This window comes from Moschus berezovskii, chromosome 4 (assembly GCF_049115385.1).
Source record: "Moschus berezovskii isolate FMDL1 chromosome 4, NW_MosBer_1.0, whole genome shotgun sequence".
Lineage (NCBI taxonomy): Eukaryota > Metazoa > Chordata > Mammalia > Artiodactyla > Moschidae > Moschus > Moschus berezovskii.
Genome location: NC_142463.1, coordinates 13,627,312 through 13,645,225, shown reverse-complemented (window position 1 = coordinate 13,645,225; position 17,914 = coordinate 13,627,312). Strand labels below are relative to the sequence as shown.

At 40.0% G+C, this 17,914-nt stretch overlaps 1 protein-coding gene across 3 annotated transcripts in view; it reads left to right on the top strand.

Annotated features, from left to right (window-relative positions):
• The window catches only part of RHBDL2 (rhomboid like 2), a 54,478-nt gene extending 37,400 nt beyond the window's left edge, over nt 1-17,078 (top strand). For all 3 annotated transcript variants that reach the window (XM_055401841.2, XM_055401842.2, XM_055401840.2), the window contains 4 exons: nt 8,215-8,315; nt 10,223-10,283; nt 16,019-16,080; nt 16,899-17,078. In XM_055401841.2, the coding sequence (XP_055257816.1) occupies nt 8,215-8,315; nt 10,223-10,283; nt 16,019-16,080; nt 16,899-17,078 (404 nt within the window). The remainder of the gene's footprint in view (nt 1-8,214; nt 8,316-10,222; nt 10,284-16,018; nt 16,081-16,898) is intronic.
• The last annotated feature ends 836 nt before the right edge of the window (nt 17,079-17,914 follow it).

Sequence of the window (17,914 nt, the reverse complement as noted above, 5' to 3'; positions counted from 1 at the left end):
AGTTGAAACATCCAAGATTTTTTTTTTGGGGGGGGGAAGGGGAGCTGGGCTGGGTGGGTCTTCATTGTGGCAGGTGGGCTTTAGTTGCCATGGGGCAATTAACCCAGGTTCCCTGCATTGGAAGGTGGGTTTTCAACCATTGAACCAGAAAGTCCCTGAAATGTCTCAGATTGCTCTGTATTACCCTCCACCATCTGGCCCCACTGCCTTTTATTCTTTTCTCCTTTTTCTTCAGGGAAGAATATATATGGAGATGTTAGACATGTTTACATAACATAAAACATTAAAAAAAAATAACTTTTGAGGCGTAATTGACATACAAAACTTTGTACATATTTAATGTATCAGTTCAGTTCAGTTCAGTTCAGTCGCTCAGTCTTGTCCGACTCTTTGCGACCCCATAAATCACTTCAGTTCATTTCAGTTCAGTTCAGTCGCTCAGTCGTGTCCGACTCTCCGCGACCCCATGAATCACAGCATGCCAGGCCTTCCTGTCCATCACCAACTCCTGCAGTTCACTCAAACTCATGTCCACAGAGTCGGTCGTGCCATGCAGCCGTCTCATTCTCTGTCATCCCCTTCTCCTCCCGCCCCCAACCTTTCCCAGCATCAGAGTCTTTTCCAGTGAGTCAACTCGTCGCATGAGGTGGCCAAAGTATTGGAGTTTCAGCTTTAGCATCAGTCCTTCCAATGAACACCCAGGACTGATCTCTGTTAGAATGGACTGGTTGGATCTCCTTGCAGTACAAGGGACTCTCAAGAGTCTTCTCCAACACCACAGTTCAAAAGCATCAATTCTTTGGCGATCAGCTTTCTTCACAGTCCAACTCTCACATCCATACATGACCACGGGAAAAACCATCGCCTTGACTAGATGGACCTTTGTTGGCAAAGTAATGTCTCTGCTTTTTAATATACTACCAAGGTTGGTCATAACTTTCCTTCCAAGGAGTAAGCGTCTTTTAATTTCATGGCTGCAATCAGCATCTGCAGCAGGCAACCACTAATCTAATATCTGTCTCTTTATATCTACCCATTCTACACATTTCATATAAATGAAATAATAAAATATGTGGTCTTTCCTTGACTTGTTTTAAGCATAATGTTTTCATCCTTCCCCCGTGTTGTAGTGTGTATCCGTACCACATTCCTTTTCATTGGTGGATGATATTCCATTGTACGGATATACCACATTTTCTTTATCCATTCACCATTTGGTGGACATTAGGGTAGTTTTCACTTCTGTCTATTATGAATAACACTGTCATGAATATTTGTGTACAAGTTTTTTCATGAATCTCTTGTGTATATATTAATATCTGCAAGTGGAATTAAGTCAATATGGTAACAGTGTATAGTTTTACATTCCCGCCGTAAGTTTCAGCTCCTCTATCTCCTCATCAACACTTGGTATGATCAGTCTTTTAATTTTAGCCAGTCTGTTAGGTATATAAAGGTATTTCATTGTGTTTAAATTTGCATTTCCTAATGACAATGATGGTGAGCATCTTTTAATGTGCTTAGCTGCTACCCATACATCTTCTTTGGTAAAGTGTGTATGTTTAAATCTTTTGCCAATTTAAAAACTGAATTAGGGACTTCCCTGGTGATCCAGTGGTTAAGAATCTGCCTTTCAATGCAGGGGGCATGGGTTCGAGCCCTGGTTGGGAAACTAAGATCCCACATGCCGTAGAACAACTAAGGCCGCAACGAACCATAGCTAAGACCTGACACAGATACAAACAAATATTTTAAAAAATTGATTTACATTCCTTATTATATATTCTAAGTTCTTTATCAGATATATGACTTATAAATACTGCCTCTGAGTCTATTGCTTGTTTTTTCTCTTAATAGTACATTCTGAAGACTCAAATTTCTGAATTTTGATTAAGTATAATTTATCAGTTTTTAAATTTTAGGAATTATGCTTTTAGTGTCATATTCAAGAAATTTTGACTAATCTAAAATCACAAAGATTTTTTCTGTGTTTTGCTCTAGAAGTTTTATAATCTGAGACTTTACATATAGGTATATGATCCATTTTTATACATGGTGCAAGGTATGGACTGAAATATCACGTTTTTGCATGTAAATGTCTAATTGTGCCAGCATCATTGGTTGAGAAGACAATCTTTTCTTTAATAAATTGCTTTTGCATCTTGTCAAAATCAGTTGTCCATATATATGTGGGTTTATTTCTGGACTTTCTGTTGTGTTTTGCACTCATCTCACATGCTAGTAAAGTCATGCTCAAAATTCTCCAAGCCAGGCTTCAGCAATATGTGAACCGTGAACTTCCAGATGTTCAAGCTAGTTTTAGAAAAGGCAGAGGAACCAGGGATCAAATTGCCAACATCTGCTGGATCATGGAAAAAGCAAGAGAGTTCCAGAAAAACATCTATTTCTGTTTTATTGACTATGCCAAAGCCTTTGACTGTGTGGATCACAATAAACTGGAAGATTCTGAAAGAGATGGGAATACGAGACCACCTGACCTGCCTCTTGAGAAACCTGTATACAGGTCAGGAAGCAACAGTTAGAACTGGACATGGAACAGACTGGTTCCAAATAGGAAAAGGAGTACGTCAAGGCTGTATATTGTCACCCTGCTTATTTAACTTATATGCAGAGTACATCATGGGAAACGCTGGGCTGGAAGAAGCACAAGCTGGAATCAAGATTGCTGGGAGAAATATCAATAACCTCAGATATGCAGATGACACCACCCTTATGGCAGAAAGTGAAGAAGAACTAAAGAGCCTCTTGATGCAAGTAAAAGAGGAGAGTGAAAAAGTTGGCTTAAAGCTCAACATTCAGAAAACTTTGTCAACAAAGGTCTGTCTAGTCAAGGCTATGGTTTTTCCAGTAGTTTTGTATGGATTTGAGAGTTGGGCTATAAAGAAAGCTGAGCGCCAAAGAATTGATGCTTTTGAAGTATGGTGTTGGGGAAGACTCTTGAGAGTCCCTTGGACTGCAAGGAGATCCAACCAGTCCATCCTAAAGGAGATCAGTCCTGGGTGTTCATTGGAAGAACTGATGTTGAACCTGAAACTCCAAAACTTTGGCCACCTGATGCAAAAAGCTGACTCATTTGAAAAGACCCTTTTGTTGGGAAAGATTGAAGGCAGGAGGAGAAGGGGAACGACAGAGGATGAGATGGTTGAATGGCATCATCAACTCAATGGACATGAATTTGGGTAAACTCCAGGAGTTGGTGATGGACAGGGAGGCTTGGCGTGCTGTGGTTCATGGGGTCGCAGAGTCAGACATGACTGAGCGACTGAACTGAACTGAATATCAATTCCATACTATCTTGATTAACTAGTTTTCTATTAAGTTTTGAAATTGGGACACCTCAGTGCTCCAACTTTGCTCTTTTTCAAGTTGTTTTGGTTATTCTAGGTCCTCTGCATTTCCACGTAAACTTGAGAATCAGTTTGTCAATTTCTATAAGATAGTCTATTGGGATTTTGATTAGGATGGAAATGTATCTTTAGATCAACTGGGGGAGAATTGACATTTTAACAATATCAGAGTCTTCTAACAGACGAACAAGGTATAGACTTCTGTTTATTTAGGTCTTTCAGAATTCCTTTCGGCATCTTCTTTAGCTTTCAGTGTTTAGGGCTTGCACATTTTTGGGGTCATATTTATTTCTACATTTAATATTTTTGATGTACTGTAAATAGTACTATTTTTAAATTTTCTATTTCTGATTTTCATTGCTATTACACAGAAATACAGTTGATTTTTTTGGTATTGATCTTGTACCCTCTAAGCTTGATAAAGTCACTTATTATTTCTAGTAGTCCAATCGTTTAACTGTTAAACAATGAACTTCTGAAGAGATTTAAATAACAAAATCCTGTATATTTGCCCATGTTCTTACCATTTCTAGTGCTCCCTATCCTTTGTGTAGCTTTATTTTTCCATCTAATATCTTTTTCCTTCTTCCTGAAGATTGCGTTTAACATTTCTTATGGCATGGAAATGCTAGTCATCAATTATTTCGGCCTCTGTATGTCTGACAAAGAAAATCTGTCTTCTGCCTTCATTTTTGTAATAGATTTTGAGGTTTGGAGTCCTAGCTTGACAGTATTTTCCTTTCTTTGCTTTAAAACGTTGCTCTACTGTCATTCTCATTTGCATTGTTTCTGATGGTAAATCTTTTGTCATCCTTACCTGTTTCTCAGTATGAAGCATGTCTTTTTATTCTAGATACTTTTAAGACTTTCACTGTTTTGAAGATGTGATTTTGTTATGCCTTGTTGTAGTTTTCTTCATGATTCCTGTGTCGGGTTTGTTGAGGTTCTTGGATCTGTGGGTTTATAGTTTTCACAAAACTTTGGAAAAAATTTGGCTATTATTTCTTCAAGTATCTTTTATCTGCCTTCATTCTTCTTTTCTGGGGACTCCAATTATGCACTTATTATAGATATTATGAGGCTGCTTGAAATTGACCTATAGCTCATTGATGCTGTATATATTTTAAAAAATATTCTTCTTTTTTTTTTAACCCCATGGCATGGGGGATCTTAGTCCCTGACTAGGGATTGAACCTGTGTCTCCTGGAGTGGAAGTGGTGACTCTTAACCACTGGACTGCCAGCAAAGTCCCCTGTGTGTTTTATTTTGGACAGTTCTATTGCCACATCTTCATGTTCACTAAACTTTTCTTTTGCTGTGTCTAATTGGTCAATCAACTCAACAAGTTTATTATTTCATCTTAGACGTTGTACTTTTCTTCTTTAGAAGTTTGATTTGAGCCTGTTTTATTGCTATTTAACTTTTGAACACATTGAATATATTTGAAATAATTATTTATTGCCCTTATTTGCTAAATCTTACACCTGTGTCAGTTTGGGTAGATTTTTTAAAAATTAAAATAGTTGATTTAAAATGTTGTGTTAGTTTTAGGAGTACAGAAGTGATTCAGTTGAACACACACACACACACTTTTTTTTTCAGATTCTTTTCCCTTATAAGTTACTACTAGATATTGAGTATAGTTCCCTGTTCTATATAGTAAGCCCTTGTTAGTTATCTATTTTATATATAATAGTTGTATATATTAATCCCAGACTCCTAATTTATCTTCCCTCTTCCCTTTTGGTAACGATAAGTCTGTTTTCTATCCTGTGAGTCCATTTCCGTTTTAAAAATAATTTCATTTGTATCATTTTTTACAGATTCCACATATAGACAATATCATATGATATTTGTCTTTCTCTCTATAGCTTACCTCATTTAGTATGATAATCTCTACATTCACCTGTGTTGCTGCAAATGGTATTATTTCACGCTTTTTTTATGACTAATATTCCATTGTGAGGCTTCCCTGATGGCTCAGTGGCAAAGAATCTGCCTGAAATGTAGGAAATGTGGGTTCAATCCCTGGGTCAGAAAGATCCCCTGGAGAAGGAAATAGCAACCGACTCCAGTAGTCTTGCCTGAGAAATCCCTTGGACAGAGGAGCCTGGAGGGCTACAGTCCAGGGGGCTGCAAAAGAGTCAGACATGACTTGAACAACAATATTCTCTTGTGTATATACACCAATCTTATTTATCCATTCATCTGTCGATGGTTATTTAGGTTGCTTCCATGTCTTGGCTATTGTAACTAGTACTACAATGAACACTGGGGTGTGTGTATCTTTTCAAGTTATAGTTCCCTCTGGGTGGGACTGCTAGATCATAAATAAATTTACTTTTAGGTTTTTTTTTAGTTTTGGTAGGTTTTAACTGATTTTTTTCTCTTCAGTATGGGTCATAATTTCATGCTTCTTTGCATGTCTTGAGTTTTTGTTTGGATGCTAGACATTTTGTCTTTGGATGGTGGGTATTATTGTATTCATGTAAGTATTCTTTAGATTTGTTCTATAACTCAGTTAAGTTACTTGGAAGGAGTCTGAACTCCCGCTGCTGAGCTCTATATAGACCCAGACTCTAGACTCTATCTCATCAACGTGAAGGTTACTGTTATCTGCCTAGGTTTCCCCTTCATGCATGGCTACCTGCAGTCTCTCTCAAGGCAGTAGCTGGGCAGTTAGTCAACTCATTTATTTCTTGTTTCTTAGGGTTCATTGTCCCTTGTTTTCTGATGTCCAGTATCTTTAATACCACTATTTCATATATTTTGTCCATTGCTTTCAAGCAGGAGGAAAAATCTTGTCGCGTTACTTCATTGTGGCCAGAAGTGGACACCTATGTTTTAAAAATAAAATTTCTCATAACTAAGATACAACTGCCCCAGCTCTAGCTTGTAGGTTAACATTTGAGAACCACTGCTTTAACCCTAATGGACTGCTTCTCATTGATCTTCAGTAACCCATATAACTTTGTTTCTATGTCTTTGCTTTTCCAGATCCCTAAATCCTGGCCTTCTTCCCCCTTTTTTTCCCATCCAAATCTTAAAGTGTCTTCAGAATTTAATCAAAATGCTCTCTCCTCATGTGTACCCCAATGTTCATTGCAGCACTGTTTACAATAGCCAGGACATGGAAGCAACCTAGAGGTCCATCGGCAGGCAAATGGATAAGAAAGTTGTTGTACATATACACAATGGAATATTACTCAGCTATTAAAAAGAATGCTTTGAGTCAGTTCTAAAGAGGTGGATGAAACTGGAGCCTATTATACAGAATGAAGTCAGAAAGAAAAACACCAATACAGTATATTAACGCATATATATGGAATTTAGAAAGATGGTAACAATGACCCTATATGTGAGACAGCAAAAGAGACACAGATATAAAGAACAGACTTTGGAACTCTGTGGAAGAAGGCAAGGGTGGGATGATTTGCGACAATAGCATTGAAACATGTATATTATCATATGTGAAACAGATGACCAATCTAAGTTGGATCCATGAAACAGGGCACTCAAAGCTGGTGCACTGGGACAATCCAGCCGAGGCTGATTGATGTCAGTGTATGGCAAAAACCACCACAATATTGTAAAGTAATTAGCCTCCAATTATAATAAATTAATTAAAAAAAAATGCTGTCTCTCTCCTCTCAGAGTAGCAGGGCCTCCACCTTTCTGCTTAGAAAGTCATTCTTTCCTAAGTGCTTCCATAGCAAGTTTATCACATTTTAAAAAAATCAGTATTTATTAGAGTCTGCATTTTTTGATAACTGTTTGATCATACATTTGTCAGATTCCTAAGGTCAGACACTTCCCCTTTTTGCATTAAGTAGCTACTTTTTGATGAGAACTTCTTTTTTAAAAATTATTTAATTTCTTTTTGGCTACACTGGGTCTTTGTTGCTGGGCTTTCTCTAGTTGTGGTGAGCGGGGTGTGGGGGCTACTCTGCAGTTGGCTTCTCATTGCAGTGGCTACTCTTGTTGTGGAGCATGCGCTCTGGGGTGTGGTCTTATGGCATGTGGGATCTTCCGGGACCAGGAATCGAACTTCCGTCCCTGCACTAGCAGGCAGATTCTTAACCACTGCACCACTAGGGCAGTCCTAAAGTAGGTACTGAATTGTATTGTATCTTAAAAAATGAAGGAGGGACTTGAAGGCAAGGGAATAACAGAACTAAGCAGTATAGGGAACACTTCAGAGTTGGAGTAAGGTGGTTCTAAAGCCTTGTTTTGATTCAGACAAGGTTAGATTCAATTAGCAAACAATTTCATCTTGCTTGGTGAAACTGACTGAATGGTATATTAAGAAGGATTCTGAGACCACATCTTGACTCCCTGAGAAAGCTAGCCCATAGATAATAAAATGTTGGAATGTCTCACGTATTTTGATAGTTTTGGTTAAATGTGTAGGATATTTTGAAACAACAGCTAACAAGTATTTAACACATGTCAGGGAGCATTCTAATCATAATGTACATGTAAACTCGTTTACTTCCCCTGACAACTCACTGAAGTAAGTTCTATTTAACACCTCCATTTTTATAGAAAGGGAAACAAAGGCACAGAGACATTAAAAAAATTGCTCAAGTCACACAGTTGCTAATTCTGGCTTCAGAGTATTTGTTTTTGTCACTGTTATATTGTCTTCATTTTGAACATTTAATGTTTCATAATAATTGAGAGAGATCACACGGCTATACTTTTCTAGTATGAAAGGAACAAAGTGAATTTGTTGTTTGTTAATACAATGGCCCAAGCTTCCCCAACTTTTACCTTAGATTAGAAAGATTTATCCTTCATGATTCTTATAGTCATGTCTGAAATTCTTTGTGTTTTATTTCTTTAGGATCCCTTGCCAGCTCCATCTTTGACCCACTCAAATCTCTTGTGGGTGCTTCAGGAGGAGTCTATGCTCTGATGGGAGGCTATTTTATGAATGTTCTCGTGGTAAGAATTTTGGGAATGAATCTATGGACCTTAAGAAAAAAATTTAAAATAATTACTGGTATTTGGTTCAGGGAATCTTATTTATCAATATTTACTAAGAACACATCTTCCATCTGACCACAAGAGTTTTCCTTTCATCTCTGATCTCAAAAGTAATAAAGACTAAAGAAAGTTCAAAATTGAAAAACAGAAGTCAAAGCCCCCAATTTAGTATGTTACCAGTCTGATATACATCCATTCAGATGTTTTCTGCATGTATTCAAAATTCTACCAATAGTAACACTACAAAAATGGAACTACCCTTACATTATTCTGCGTCTTAACATAAAGTCTCCTATCAACTCATAGGATACGTGAGTAGGACACAGAAATCAACCTCAGTCTTTTCAAGTGCTCCACAGCATCTTCTATATAGTAGCTCTACTTATTCAATTTTTAATTGAAAGAAAAGATTCAGAGTGATTACAGCTTTTTACATTTCAAAATAATGCTGTCAGGAATGTTCTTTTACCTGTCTTTTTGCATTTGTGTGATTCTTTTGTAGGCAAATTCTTAGAAGTGGATTTACTGGATGAAGGCTTTACATTTTTATATATAAATGCCTCCAAAATTGGCATACCATTTTACACAACCATGATATAGTATGTGAGATGCCAATCACTTTTTAAAACAGGGTAAAGTCCTGATTAAATTAACCCTTTAACCATATAGGTGTGCCTTAAAAATACCCTAAGAGGAAAAATGTGAAGCAATTAAAAAACTGTTCCAAAACTAGAAGTCATTTAGAAAAATGGTTTTCAGACTTTGGGTTATATCACATTAGTGGTTGTGAACTCAGTTGAAGGGACTGTGAAAATCCTTTTACACAGAAATTTCAGCATGCATCATGTATAATAAAAGTACTGTTTATGTGTGTGCTGGATTTTTATGTAAATTATTTGTTACTGTAAGTCTTGGTCACAACAGTTTGAAAATAACTGATTTAGAATTAACACAGCTATTTTAGCATCTCTCTCTGGGAAGAGAGTTAATAACTTTAAAGGGAAGGGACAAGCAATTTGGGTTGAAGTAGAGGTGTCTTTCTGAGTCTGCTTGGTCCTCTGGTAACACATGAGGGTAAATGCAAGTTGGTCTGAGGCTTTTCGAAACTAAAATCAAACTGAGTGTTTTTGGACCAGTGTTTTAAATTTTTAAAAAATTATCTTAAAAAAAATCAAGGTAATGCTCAAATTTTAGCTGTCTTTGCTAACTCCTACTTAGAAAGAGGGTAAAGCTGTATCAAATGAATATTAAACAAAAAACTTGGAAATATTTTCACCAGATTTAGTTTGAGAGCATCTATTAACTATCTGCGACATATTGAGTTGATTTTTTTATTACTTATGTCCAGAGTATTTCTTGCTATATCAAGGAATATCATGTTTCATTTTCACTCCAAAGTATACTGGCACTGTATTTCCCAAATACATTTGAAAACTGGACTGTTAACACCAATGCTTAGATTGGCAAACATTAGACACCCTTTATTTTAAATGATGCTAAAGCTGAAACTGCAATACTTTGGCCACCTCATGCGATGAGTTGACTCACTGGAAAAGACTCTGATGCTGGGAAAGGTTGGGGGCGGGAGGAGAAGGGGACAACAGAGAATGAGATGGCTGGATGGCATCACCAACTCTGTGGACATGAGTTTGAGTGAACTCCGGGAGTTGGTGATGGACAGGGAGGCCTGGCGTGCTGTGATTCATGGGGTCGCAAAGAGTCGGACACGACTGAGCGACTGAACTGAACTGAACTGAACTGAACTGGTTTTAAATGAAAAAGCAGATGGAGGGGGAGTACAGTTGAGATTTCCTTTGCCAATAGATAACTTGTGTTATTATTACTGTCATTTATCTCTTTGCAAGAATTTTCAAGAAATGATTCCTGCTTTTGGAGTTGTCAGACTACTCATCATTGTTCTTATAAGTAAGTGTATTTTGTGAATACTTCACATCTTCAAGTTTATGGGTTCGGCTTTCAGAAGGCCTTCTCATATTTCCCAAACACATCCTACATGTCCATCAGGATGTGTTTAGCCCAGAGTCTGAAACAATGGTTTGGCTACTAGCCCGAAGCAGAAAGATATGAGTGGAGTTTTCACAGACCCTTGTAGGTGGTTCTTAGAGGTGCCTGTTTCTGGGGTGTGAGGAGTTAAGAGAGTAGGGCTCGAGGTACTCCATCCACTTCATCTGCCATACCATCACTTATGTTTTTTATTTTTTTAAATTTTTATTGGAGTATAGTTGATTTACATTGTTACTTTCTCCTGTCATTTATTTTATTAAATTTAAAAAATTAATTAATTTTATTTTGGTTGTGCTGGGTCTTTGTTGCTGCATGGGCTTTTCTCTAGTTGTAGGGGTGGGGGCTACTCTCTAGGTGCAGCGCTTGGGCTTCTCATTGCAGTGGCTTTTCTTGTTGAGGAGCAGGAGCTCTAGATGTGTGGGCTTCAGTAGCTGCGGTTCCAAGGCTCCAGAGCATAGGCTTAATAGTGGTGGTGAATGGGCTTGGTTGCCCCATGGCATGTGGGATCTTCCCAGACTAGGGATCAAACCTGTGTCTCTTACATTGGCAGGTGGATTCTTTACCACTCAGCTACCTGGGAAGCCCTATTTATTTTTGACTGGGTGGGCTCTTCATTGTGGTGCAAGGGCTTCTCTAGTTGTGTGTGGGCTCAGCTGCCCTGCGGCATGTGGGATCTTCATTCTCCTACCAGGGATCCCACATCCTCTGCATTGGGAGGCAGATTCTCACCCACTGGACTACCAGAGAAGTCCCTGTCATTTATTTTTTATACACTGGACTTTTTCTCACTCATTCATAAACTAGATTCTGTATACAATTTTGTTTGAAAGGGAAAACTTAAAAACATTATCCATTTTCTTCTTCAATTTCTACATTTTCAGATTAAAAAAAAACTGATCTAGGATATAAGCATGGAGTGGTGGCTGAGGATTGATGATGAGAGTGGAGGCGGAGGAAGAGAGGGGTTAGGGAACTAGGAGGATGACTGATGTGGTTTGGAAATCTCAGGCATGATAGTGGAGAACGACATGCTGGAGGAGCTTGGGAAGCCTCATTTGGGAGAAGAGGTGGAATTTTACCTGGGTCTGAAAGTCAGGATTTTGGATGATGGCAGGCCATACAGAGCAGAAGCGAACAACCAAAGGCAGGGCTTATAACCTGTATATCTGAGCCTACTCCTGCTGCAGATGTATCTGCACAGAGGGTGTGGGGAGAAGGCTGACCTTGAGGCTCAGTCTTGAAGACAAAGACAGAAGTGACATCTGATACGGGCTACTTTGGGCTTTCAGGGCTTCCCAGGTGGCGCTCGTGGTAAAGAACCCGCCTGCCAATGCAGGCGACATAAGACGTGGGTTCGACCCCTGGGCTGGGAAGATACCCTGGAGGAGGGCACGACCCACTCTAGTATTCTTGCCTGGAGAATCCCATGGATGGAGGAGCCTGGTGGGCTACGGTCCATCGGTTGCAAAGAGTCTGACATGACTGAAGAGACTTAGCACACGCGCACGCAATTTTTTTGGCTGTCCACATGGTAGGAAGAACATGATCCCGCAAATTGGTATTGAGTGTTCAAAAAAGAGACTAAGTTTAGTTTATGAATGGTATAAAGCAGTATTTCACCCAGATAGAAAAGTGACTTGTTTGTAGTTTATACCATACCGTATATAATGATTTTCTCCACAGACATTTCCATAGACACAGAAAAATTTAAAAAGAGGGAAAGCAGTCAGCACAGGAAGGAGGGCAGATGTCTGTGTCTGGGAGTGAGTTAGGAGGAGTCACTATGTGGGCGGAGCTATCTGAGTTGTTAAGGGTCAGAAACAGGACCGAGGAACAAGCCCTTAGACAGAAAGATATTCCTACCCAAGCTACCTGGGTTTTCAGTTGATCTGTTTCTTTCAAATATTGACTTTTGTAAAATAAGCCTCAAACTCTCAGTGGGGAAATGATTTTAATTCTCTAATACTCTTTATCGGTGGAGTAAAAACCCTTTCCTCAAGCACAGATTTATCTCCAAATACAGTTTATGTAACATTCTGTCATTCTTGAGGTAAGTAGTACCTGAACGATGTGGTTTTATTATGTCCTGCAAACACAGGTAGGACAGCTAACATCAACTTTCCCCACATGCCATTGTTTCTAAAGGTTCTTTGGCCTCGTTGGGGCTTCCCTCGTGGCTCAGCTGTAAAGAACCTGCTTGCTAATGCAGGAGATGCAAGATGCGGGTTTGATCCCTGGGTTCGGAAGATCCCTTGGAGAAGGAAAGAGCAATCTGTTCCAGCATCCTTGCCTGGAAAATTCCATGGACAGAAGAGCCTGGCAGGTTATAGCACACAGGGTCCCAAAGAGTCAGACACAACTGAGCATCACGCGCACACACCTCCAACAAACTCCAGATTAATGAAACACAAATACATTTTAATTTTAAACATGTTTCCTTGGGAAAATTTATAGATTTTTCAAATGGTAAATATTATTCTTAATTGTGAAGGACCGTTGGCCTTAAGGACCTTCCTTCATTAAGCACCAAATTTTAGATGTTTTCCAACAAAGCAACTGAGCTTCCCTGGAAAAAGTTCAGGACATCTCGATTTTCATCCTTCAAAAAACCCATATAAAGGCAACTCCCTTAAAATGAGTGTTAGGTTTTATTGAAGATAATTATTTGGTTTATTGGAAGAAGGGCTTCTTTTCAGGTGGGAAGACAGGTCTCAGTTTAGAGACTGCAGCACTTTAGAAGTAAACTACCTTTGGAAGCAGAAAGGGCCAGGCAGATACAAATCAGAAGGCAGGAGAAAAGCTGGAGAAACTGACATGCTGAGTTACAGAGTTTTTGAAAGGAGGCCTCCTACTGTGAAAGACTCAGGCTGCTGCTAAGTCGCTTGAGCGTCTGTCTGAAAGACTAGACCAAAGCAACTGTTTCAAGTAAGCCCGCCCTGTGGTGGTTTTCGTATATATGTCCCTAGCACTGCATCTGTTATTCACACTCCGTCAGGAGATGCAAACGACTCAAAATACAATAACAGCCACATTTATCTAGCATTTGGGGTGATGGTCATTTATAGTTAAATTAATATTGAGTACTTCCTTGACCTCAATTCCTACCCAGTGACTTCAGCGTCAATACTGTATTGAAAGGGAAGCTAGCCAGAACACATGGTCCTGATGCTATTTTCCCAAAGGCAAGGACTAGGTCTTTCGGTCTCCTAGGATACTCACTAAGTAGAGCATAGGGTATTGGGGGATGGGTGTGGAATGTGACAGTGGCAGGAGATGTTTCCAAGCACACATGTAGGGCAGAGTTCTTCTAACCCAAGAAGCCTGGCAGGTCCTTATTTAAGGTATGTCTAAGTTCTGGCTCTTACTGTTCCATTAGTGACTGTGGGATCACTTCATTTCTTGGGCTGTCTTCTGTATTCCTGATGGTAATTATGAAAGGGTTAATGGGTAGGCAGGTCGCACTAAGGGGCCCAGAGGTCCCCAAGCTGCAGGAGGAGACAAATGGCAAAGGGCAGTGGTGGAACTTTTTTTTCTACATTTCCTTTGCTCCTGCTTTAGCCAGGTAGGAGGCGCCTTTAATTCTGTTGCTATGAGACAATCGGCTCTTCCTGAAAGTTACTTTTTCCCAACCTTGAGGGGCTGATTGCCCAACAAAACAATACATCTTACTCATGGGAATGTTTTTCTTAGGCTATGCTCATAAAACTATGTATCTTGCTTGGAGGTCTGTTTTCCTTTAGTATCTTGCCCAGAGACATCTAGGTCCAGAGATGACTCCCCGCCTGTAGATATGTCTGTTGTGGGGAGAGCTGCACCTGGTGCAACTCTCAGCCTTGAGGTGTTTCTTTTATCTATGATCAACAGCTTGCTAAAGAGTGTAAGATGCCTTGCAAAAAACTGGAAAGGGGCTCCTCTCTTGCCCCCTTCTGATGTCTACGTGAGAAGCTCTCTCTGTCTCTTTTATACTTTAATAAAACTTGGCTACATAAAAGCTCCAAGTGGTCGAGCCTTCTCTCTGGCTCCACATCAAAATCTTTTCCTTTGGAGGCCAAGAATCCCGGCATCGTTCATGGCTGATAGCCACAACCTTTCATCTTGGGGGCTCGTTTGGGATCTTCAAGACAAGGTATAAGCTTTCATCCTTTAATTTGGGGCGATTAGGTGGGTGAGGGTGAAGCCCCCCACCGTCAGACGGCTTAGGGTTCAAATCCCACCGCTGCCTCCGAGATATGTGGCCTTGGGTGAGCACTTAGCCTTCGTGTCTTGGTTTCTTTATGTATAAAACACCAGGTCTTTCCTCACTCCAGGCGCTGCAATAGTAGTAATTAGTTTGTCTGCTTGATTCTTTCTTTGCTTCTTTAGATACAGCATGTTTTCCATATGGCAGCAAGAACCATCTTTTAAAGATGTGAGTCAGGGGGTTTCCCTGGTGGCTCAGTGGTAAAGAAACCACCCGCCAGTGCAGGAGACACAGTTCAATCCCTGATCAGGGAAGATCCCACATGCCATGGAGCAACTAAGCCCATGTGCCACAACTATCGTGCCTAGGGGACCGCAACTACTGAAGCCTTTGAACCCTAGAGCCTGTGCTCAGCAAGAGAAGCCACTGCAATGAGAAGCCTGTGCACCGCAGCTAGAGAGTAGCCCCCACTGGCCGCTCATGCATCAGTGAAGACCCAGTACAGCCAATAAGCAAATAAATAAAAAGTATTAAAAACCTAAGTCAGACATGTCACTTCTGTGCTCAAAAGCTTTTGAAGGGTAAAAGTCAAAGTCCTTACAAGGGTCATAAGGCTCTACGTGATCTGCATCTGCCTCAATTTGATCTCCTCACCTACAACTTCATCCCCAGCTTCAGTCCAGAATCATCTGCAGATCTTGGTAAAGCACAGATTGTTGAATCGTACCTGCAGAGTTTCTGGCTCAGTAAGTTTGGGGTGGGCCTGAGAGTTTTCATTTCTAGTAAGTTCCCAGTGAAGCTGGGAATCCCCAGCGGGAAAACCGTCGGTGCCATCAGATCAACTGCTTTGGTATTCCTCAAACGCACCACCAGGCATTGTTGGTCCTGCCTTAGGGACTGTGTACTTCAGTCTGCCTAGAAGGCTCTTTGAAAGGTCAGCATGGCTTGCTCCCTTATCTTCATCAAATGGTGTAGTCTCCTTGAGATCCGTCCTGACTCTCCGGTTAAACATCACACCCTACTCCCAGCATTCTCAGTTCTCCTCTTTGTGTACTCTCTACAGCACTAAGTTCCCTCTGACAATACTGCATGTTTTACTTATTCATTCGCCTCCTCCAGCTAGACTTTCAGTTGCATGAGGCAGTCTAATCTTTTCATGGCAGTATATCCACCACCTAGAATAGCGGCTGGCACATGGGAGATCATTAATAAATACTTGTTGGATCAATGCATCTGTAAAATGACATTACCAATTGACAATCTGATGACATTACCAATTTCATGGCATTGTTGTGAGGATTAATGACACAAAGTTAGTACATGTAAAGTTCTTAGAACAGTACCTGGCACAGAGGAAGTCTCAATAAATGTTAAACCATTGCTAGAGGGGAACCAAAAATAACTGGTGCACTGTTGTGGGGGTCCTGGGGCCTCATCAGGCTGTTTTCCCTTCTAGTTGTGTCGGACATGGGATTTGCTCTCTACAGACGGTTCTTTGTTCCTGCAAATGGGTCTCCGGTAAGTTCACTTTATTTTTTAAAGGAAAATTTGTTTACCTATGATGCTGCTGCTGCTGCTAAGTCACTTCAGTCGTGTCCGACTCTGTGTGATCCCATAGACTAGCAATAGCTAAAAAGGGTCACCAAATATGGGCAGCAATAATTCTGAGATTTAAAGCTGTGAGATTTCCATTTGGAAGTTAAGAAAATTCCTGAGCAAACCAGCCTTTTGGGTTGTCCTTTTCACTGCTCTCATAGCCCAGATAACTGGCTCTAGTTCTCTGCACCTGCTATACGGGTAGCTATTCCAAAAAGCAGGAGTGAAGTGACTTTACTGTCTATGGAGAATAAAATGCAGATTGGAAAGCAACAATAATATGGGTCCAGATGAATTTATAATATAAAGAAAACTGACAAACATTTCCAGTTTTATTGAAATTGGTTCCTGAATTTGGTAATTTCTTCTTGAGTATTTGTGTATATGTTATTACCTGTGTTTTAATTCAGACATTCCATTTATGTGGGATAGATTATGCTCCTAAAAAGAACCCTCACTAATATCAACTCTTACTCTCTTGGCTGGCCTTGAACAAAACCATCCTAAATGCAGTGATGGCCTAGAAGAGAGACAGGATGGCTGTTGCGTGTACTCAAGAGTCAGTGAAATGACATTTTTTTTAGCTTTGCATGATGGAGGTTTCTTGTCTCTTGTCTCACTGCCTTGCTGTTCAGATTTTTAAGACTCTGACTGGGATGGTATTTGTTCTCTAATAAGAGAGATGCAGCCGAAATATACAATTAGCATTTTCTTCACGTATTTTCCCCTTTTCTCCCAAGGTGTCTTTTGCAGCTCACATTGCAGGTGGATTTGCTGGAATGTCCATTGGTTACACCGTGTTCAGCTGCTTTGATCAGGCACTGCTGAAAGATCCAAGGTTTTGGACAGCGATTGCAGCTTATTTAGCTTTTGTTTTATTTGCTGTGTTTTTCAACATTTTCCTATCCCCAGCAAACTGACTTGCCCCTAACACAAACCAATGAATAAAAAAGGCCATCTGGGGGAAAAAATCAAAACTGGAGAACTCTCTATGAAGAAACAGATAAGTCCCAGCAAATGCTAACAATTTTATAAAGAGAACAAACACCCCTGAAGCTGTCAGTTTCAACGACTGCTTACAAAAGGGGTTAGTTAGGGTTTAAGGAAGGAGCTCTTCTGAGGGAATGAGGGGGAAGAGGAAGAGAGAAAAGGGAAGTGAAGTGAGAACCAGAGACTGGCTCTTTTCTAGGCATGCCGTGTCAAGGGAATGCGTTCTCTAAAAGAACTTGCTCTTAGGAGGATATGGTATAGATATTGCTTGATAGAATCCACAAATAATGTACTCTGCTGATAATAAAAACTTTTCATATCTGTCAGACTACTGATTATCACTTTCCATCACTGTTTTGAGTCAGTAGGTCACTGTTTGGTGTGCTTTATGTGCATTATTGTTAATCTTGTTGACAACCCAGAAAGGCAGCTATTACTCTGCATCTTAGAGAGGAGGCTATGAGAACTCTTAAAAAAAGAAAAAAATCAAGTAATTTGTCTAAGAGGGGGCAGGACTAAAAGGTTGCTAATGACTTGACAGGGCTTCCCAGATGGCTCAGTGAGTAAAGAAGCCATCTGTGATGCAGGAGACACAGGAGACGTGCATTTGATTACTGGGTCAGGAAGATTCCTTGGAGGAGGGCATGGCAACCCACTCCAGGATGGAGAATCCCATGGACACAGGAGCTGGCTACAGTCCATGGGGTCACAAAGAGTGGGACAAGACTTAGTAACTAAACAAAAGGTGTGCTATTCTTTACTTAAC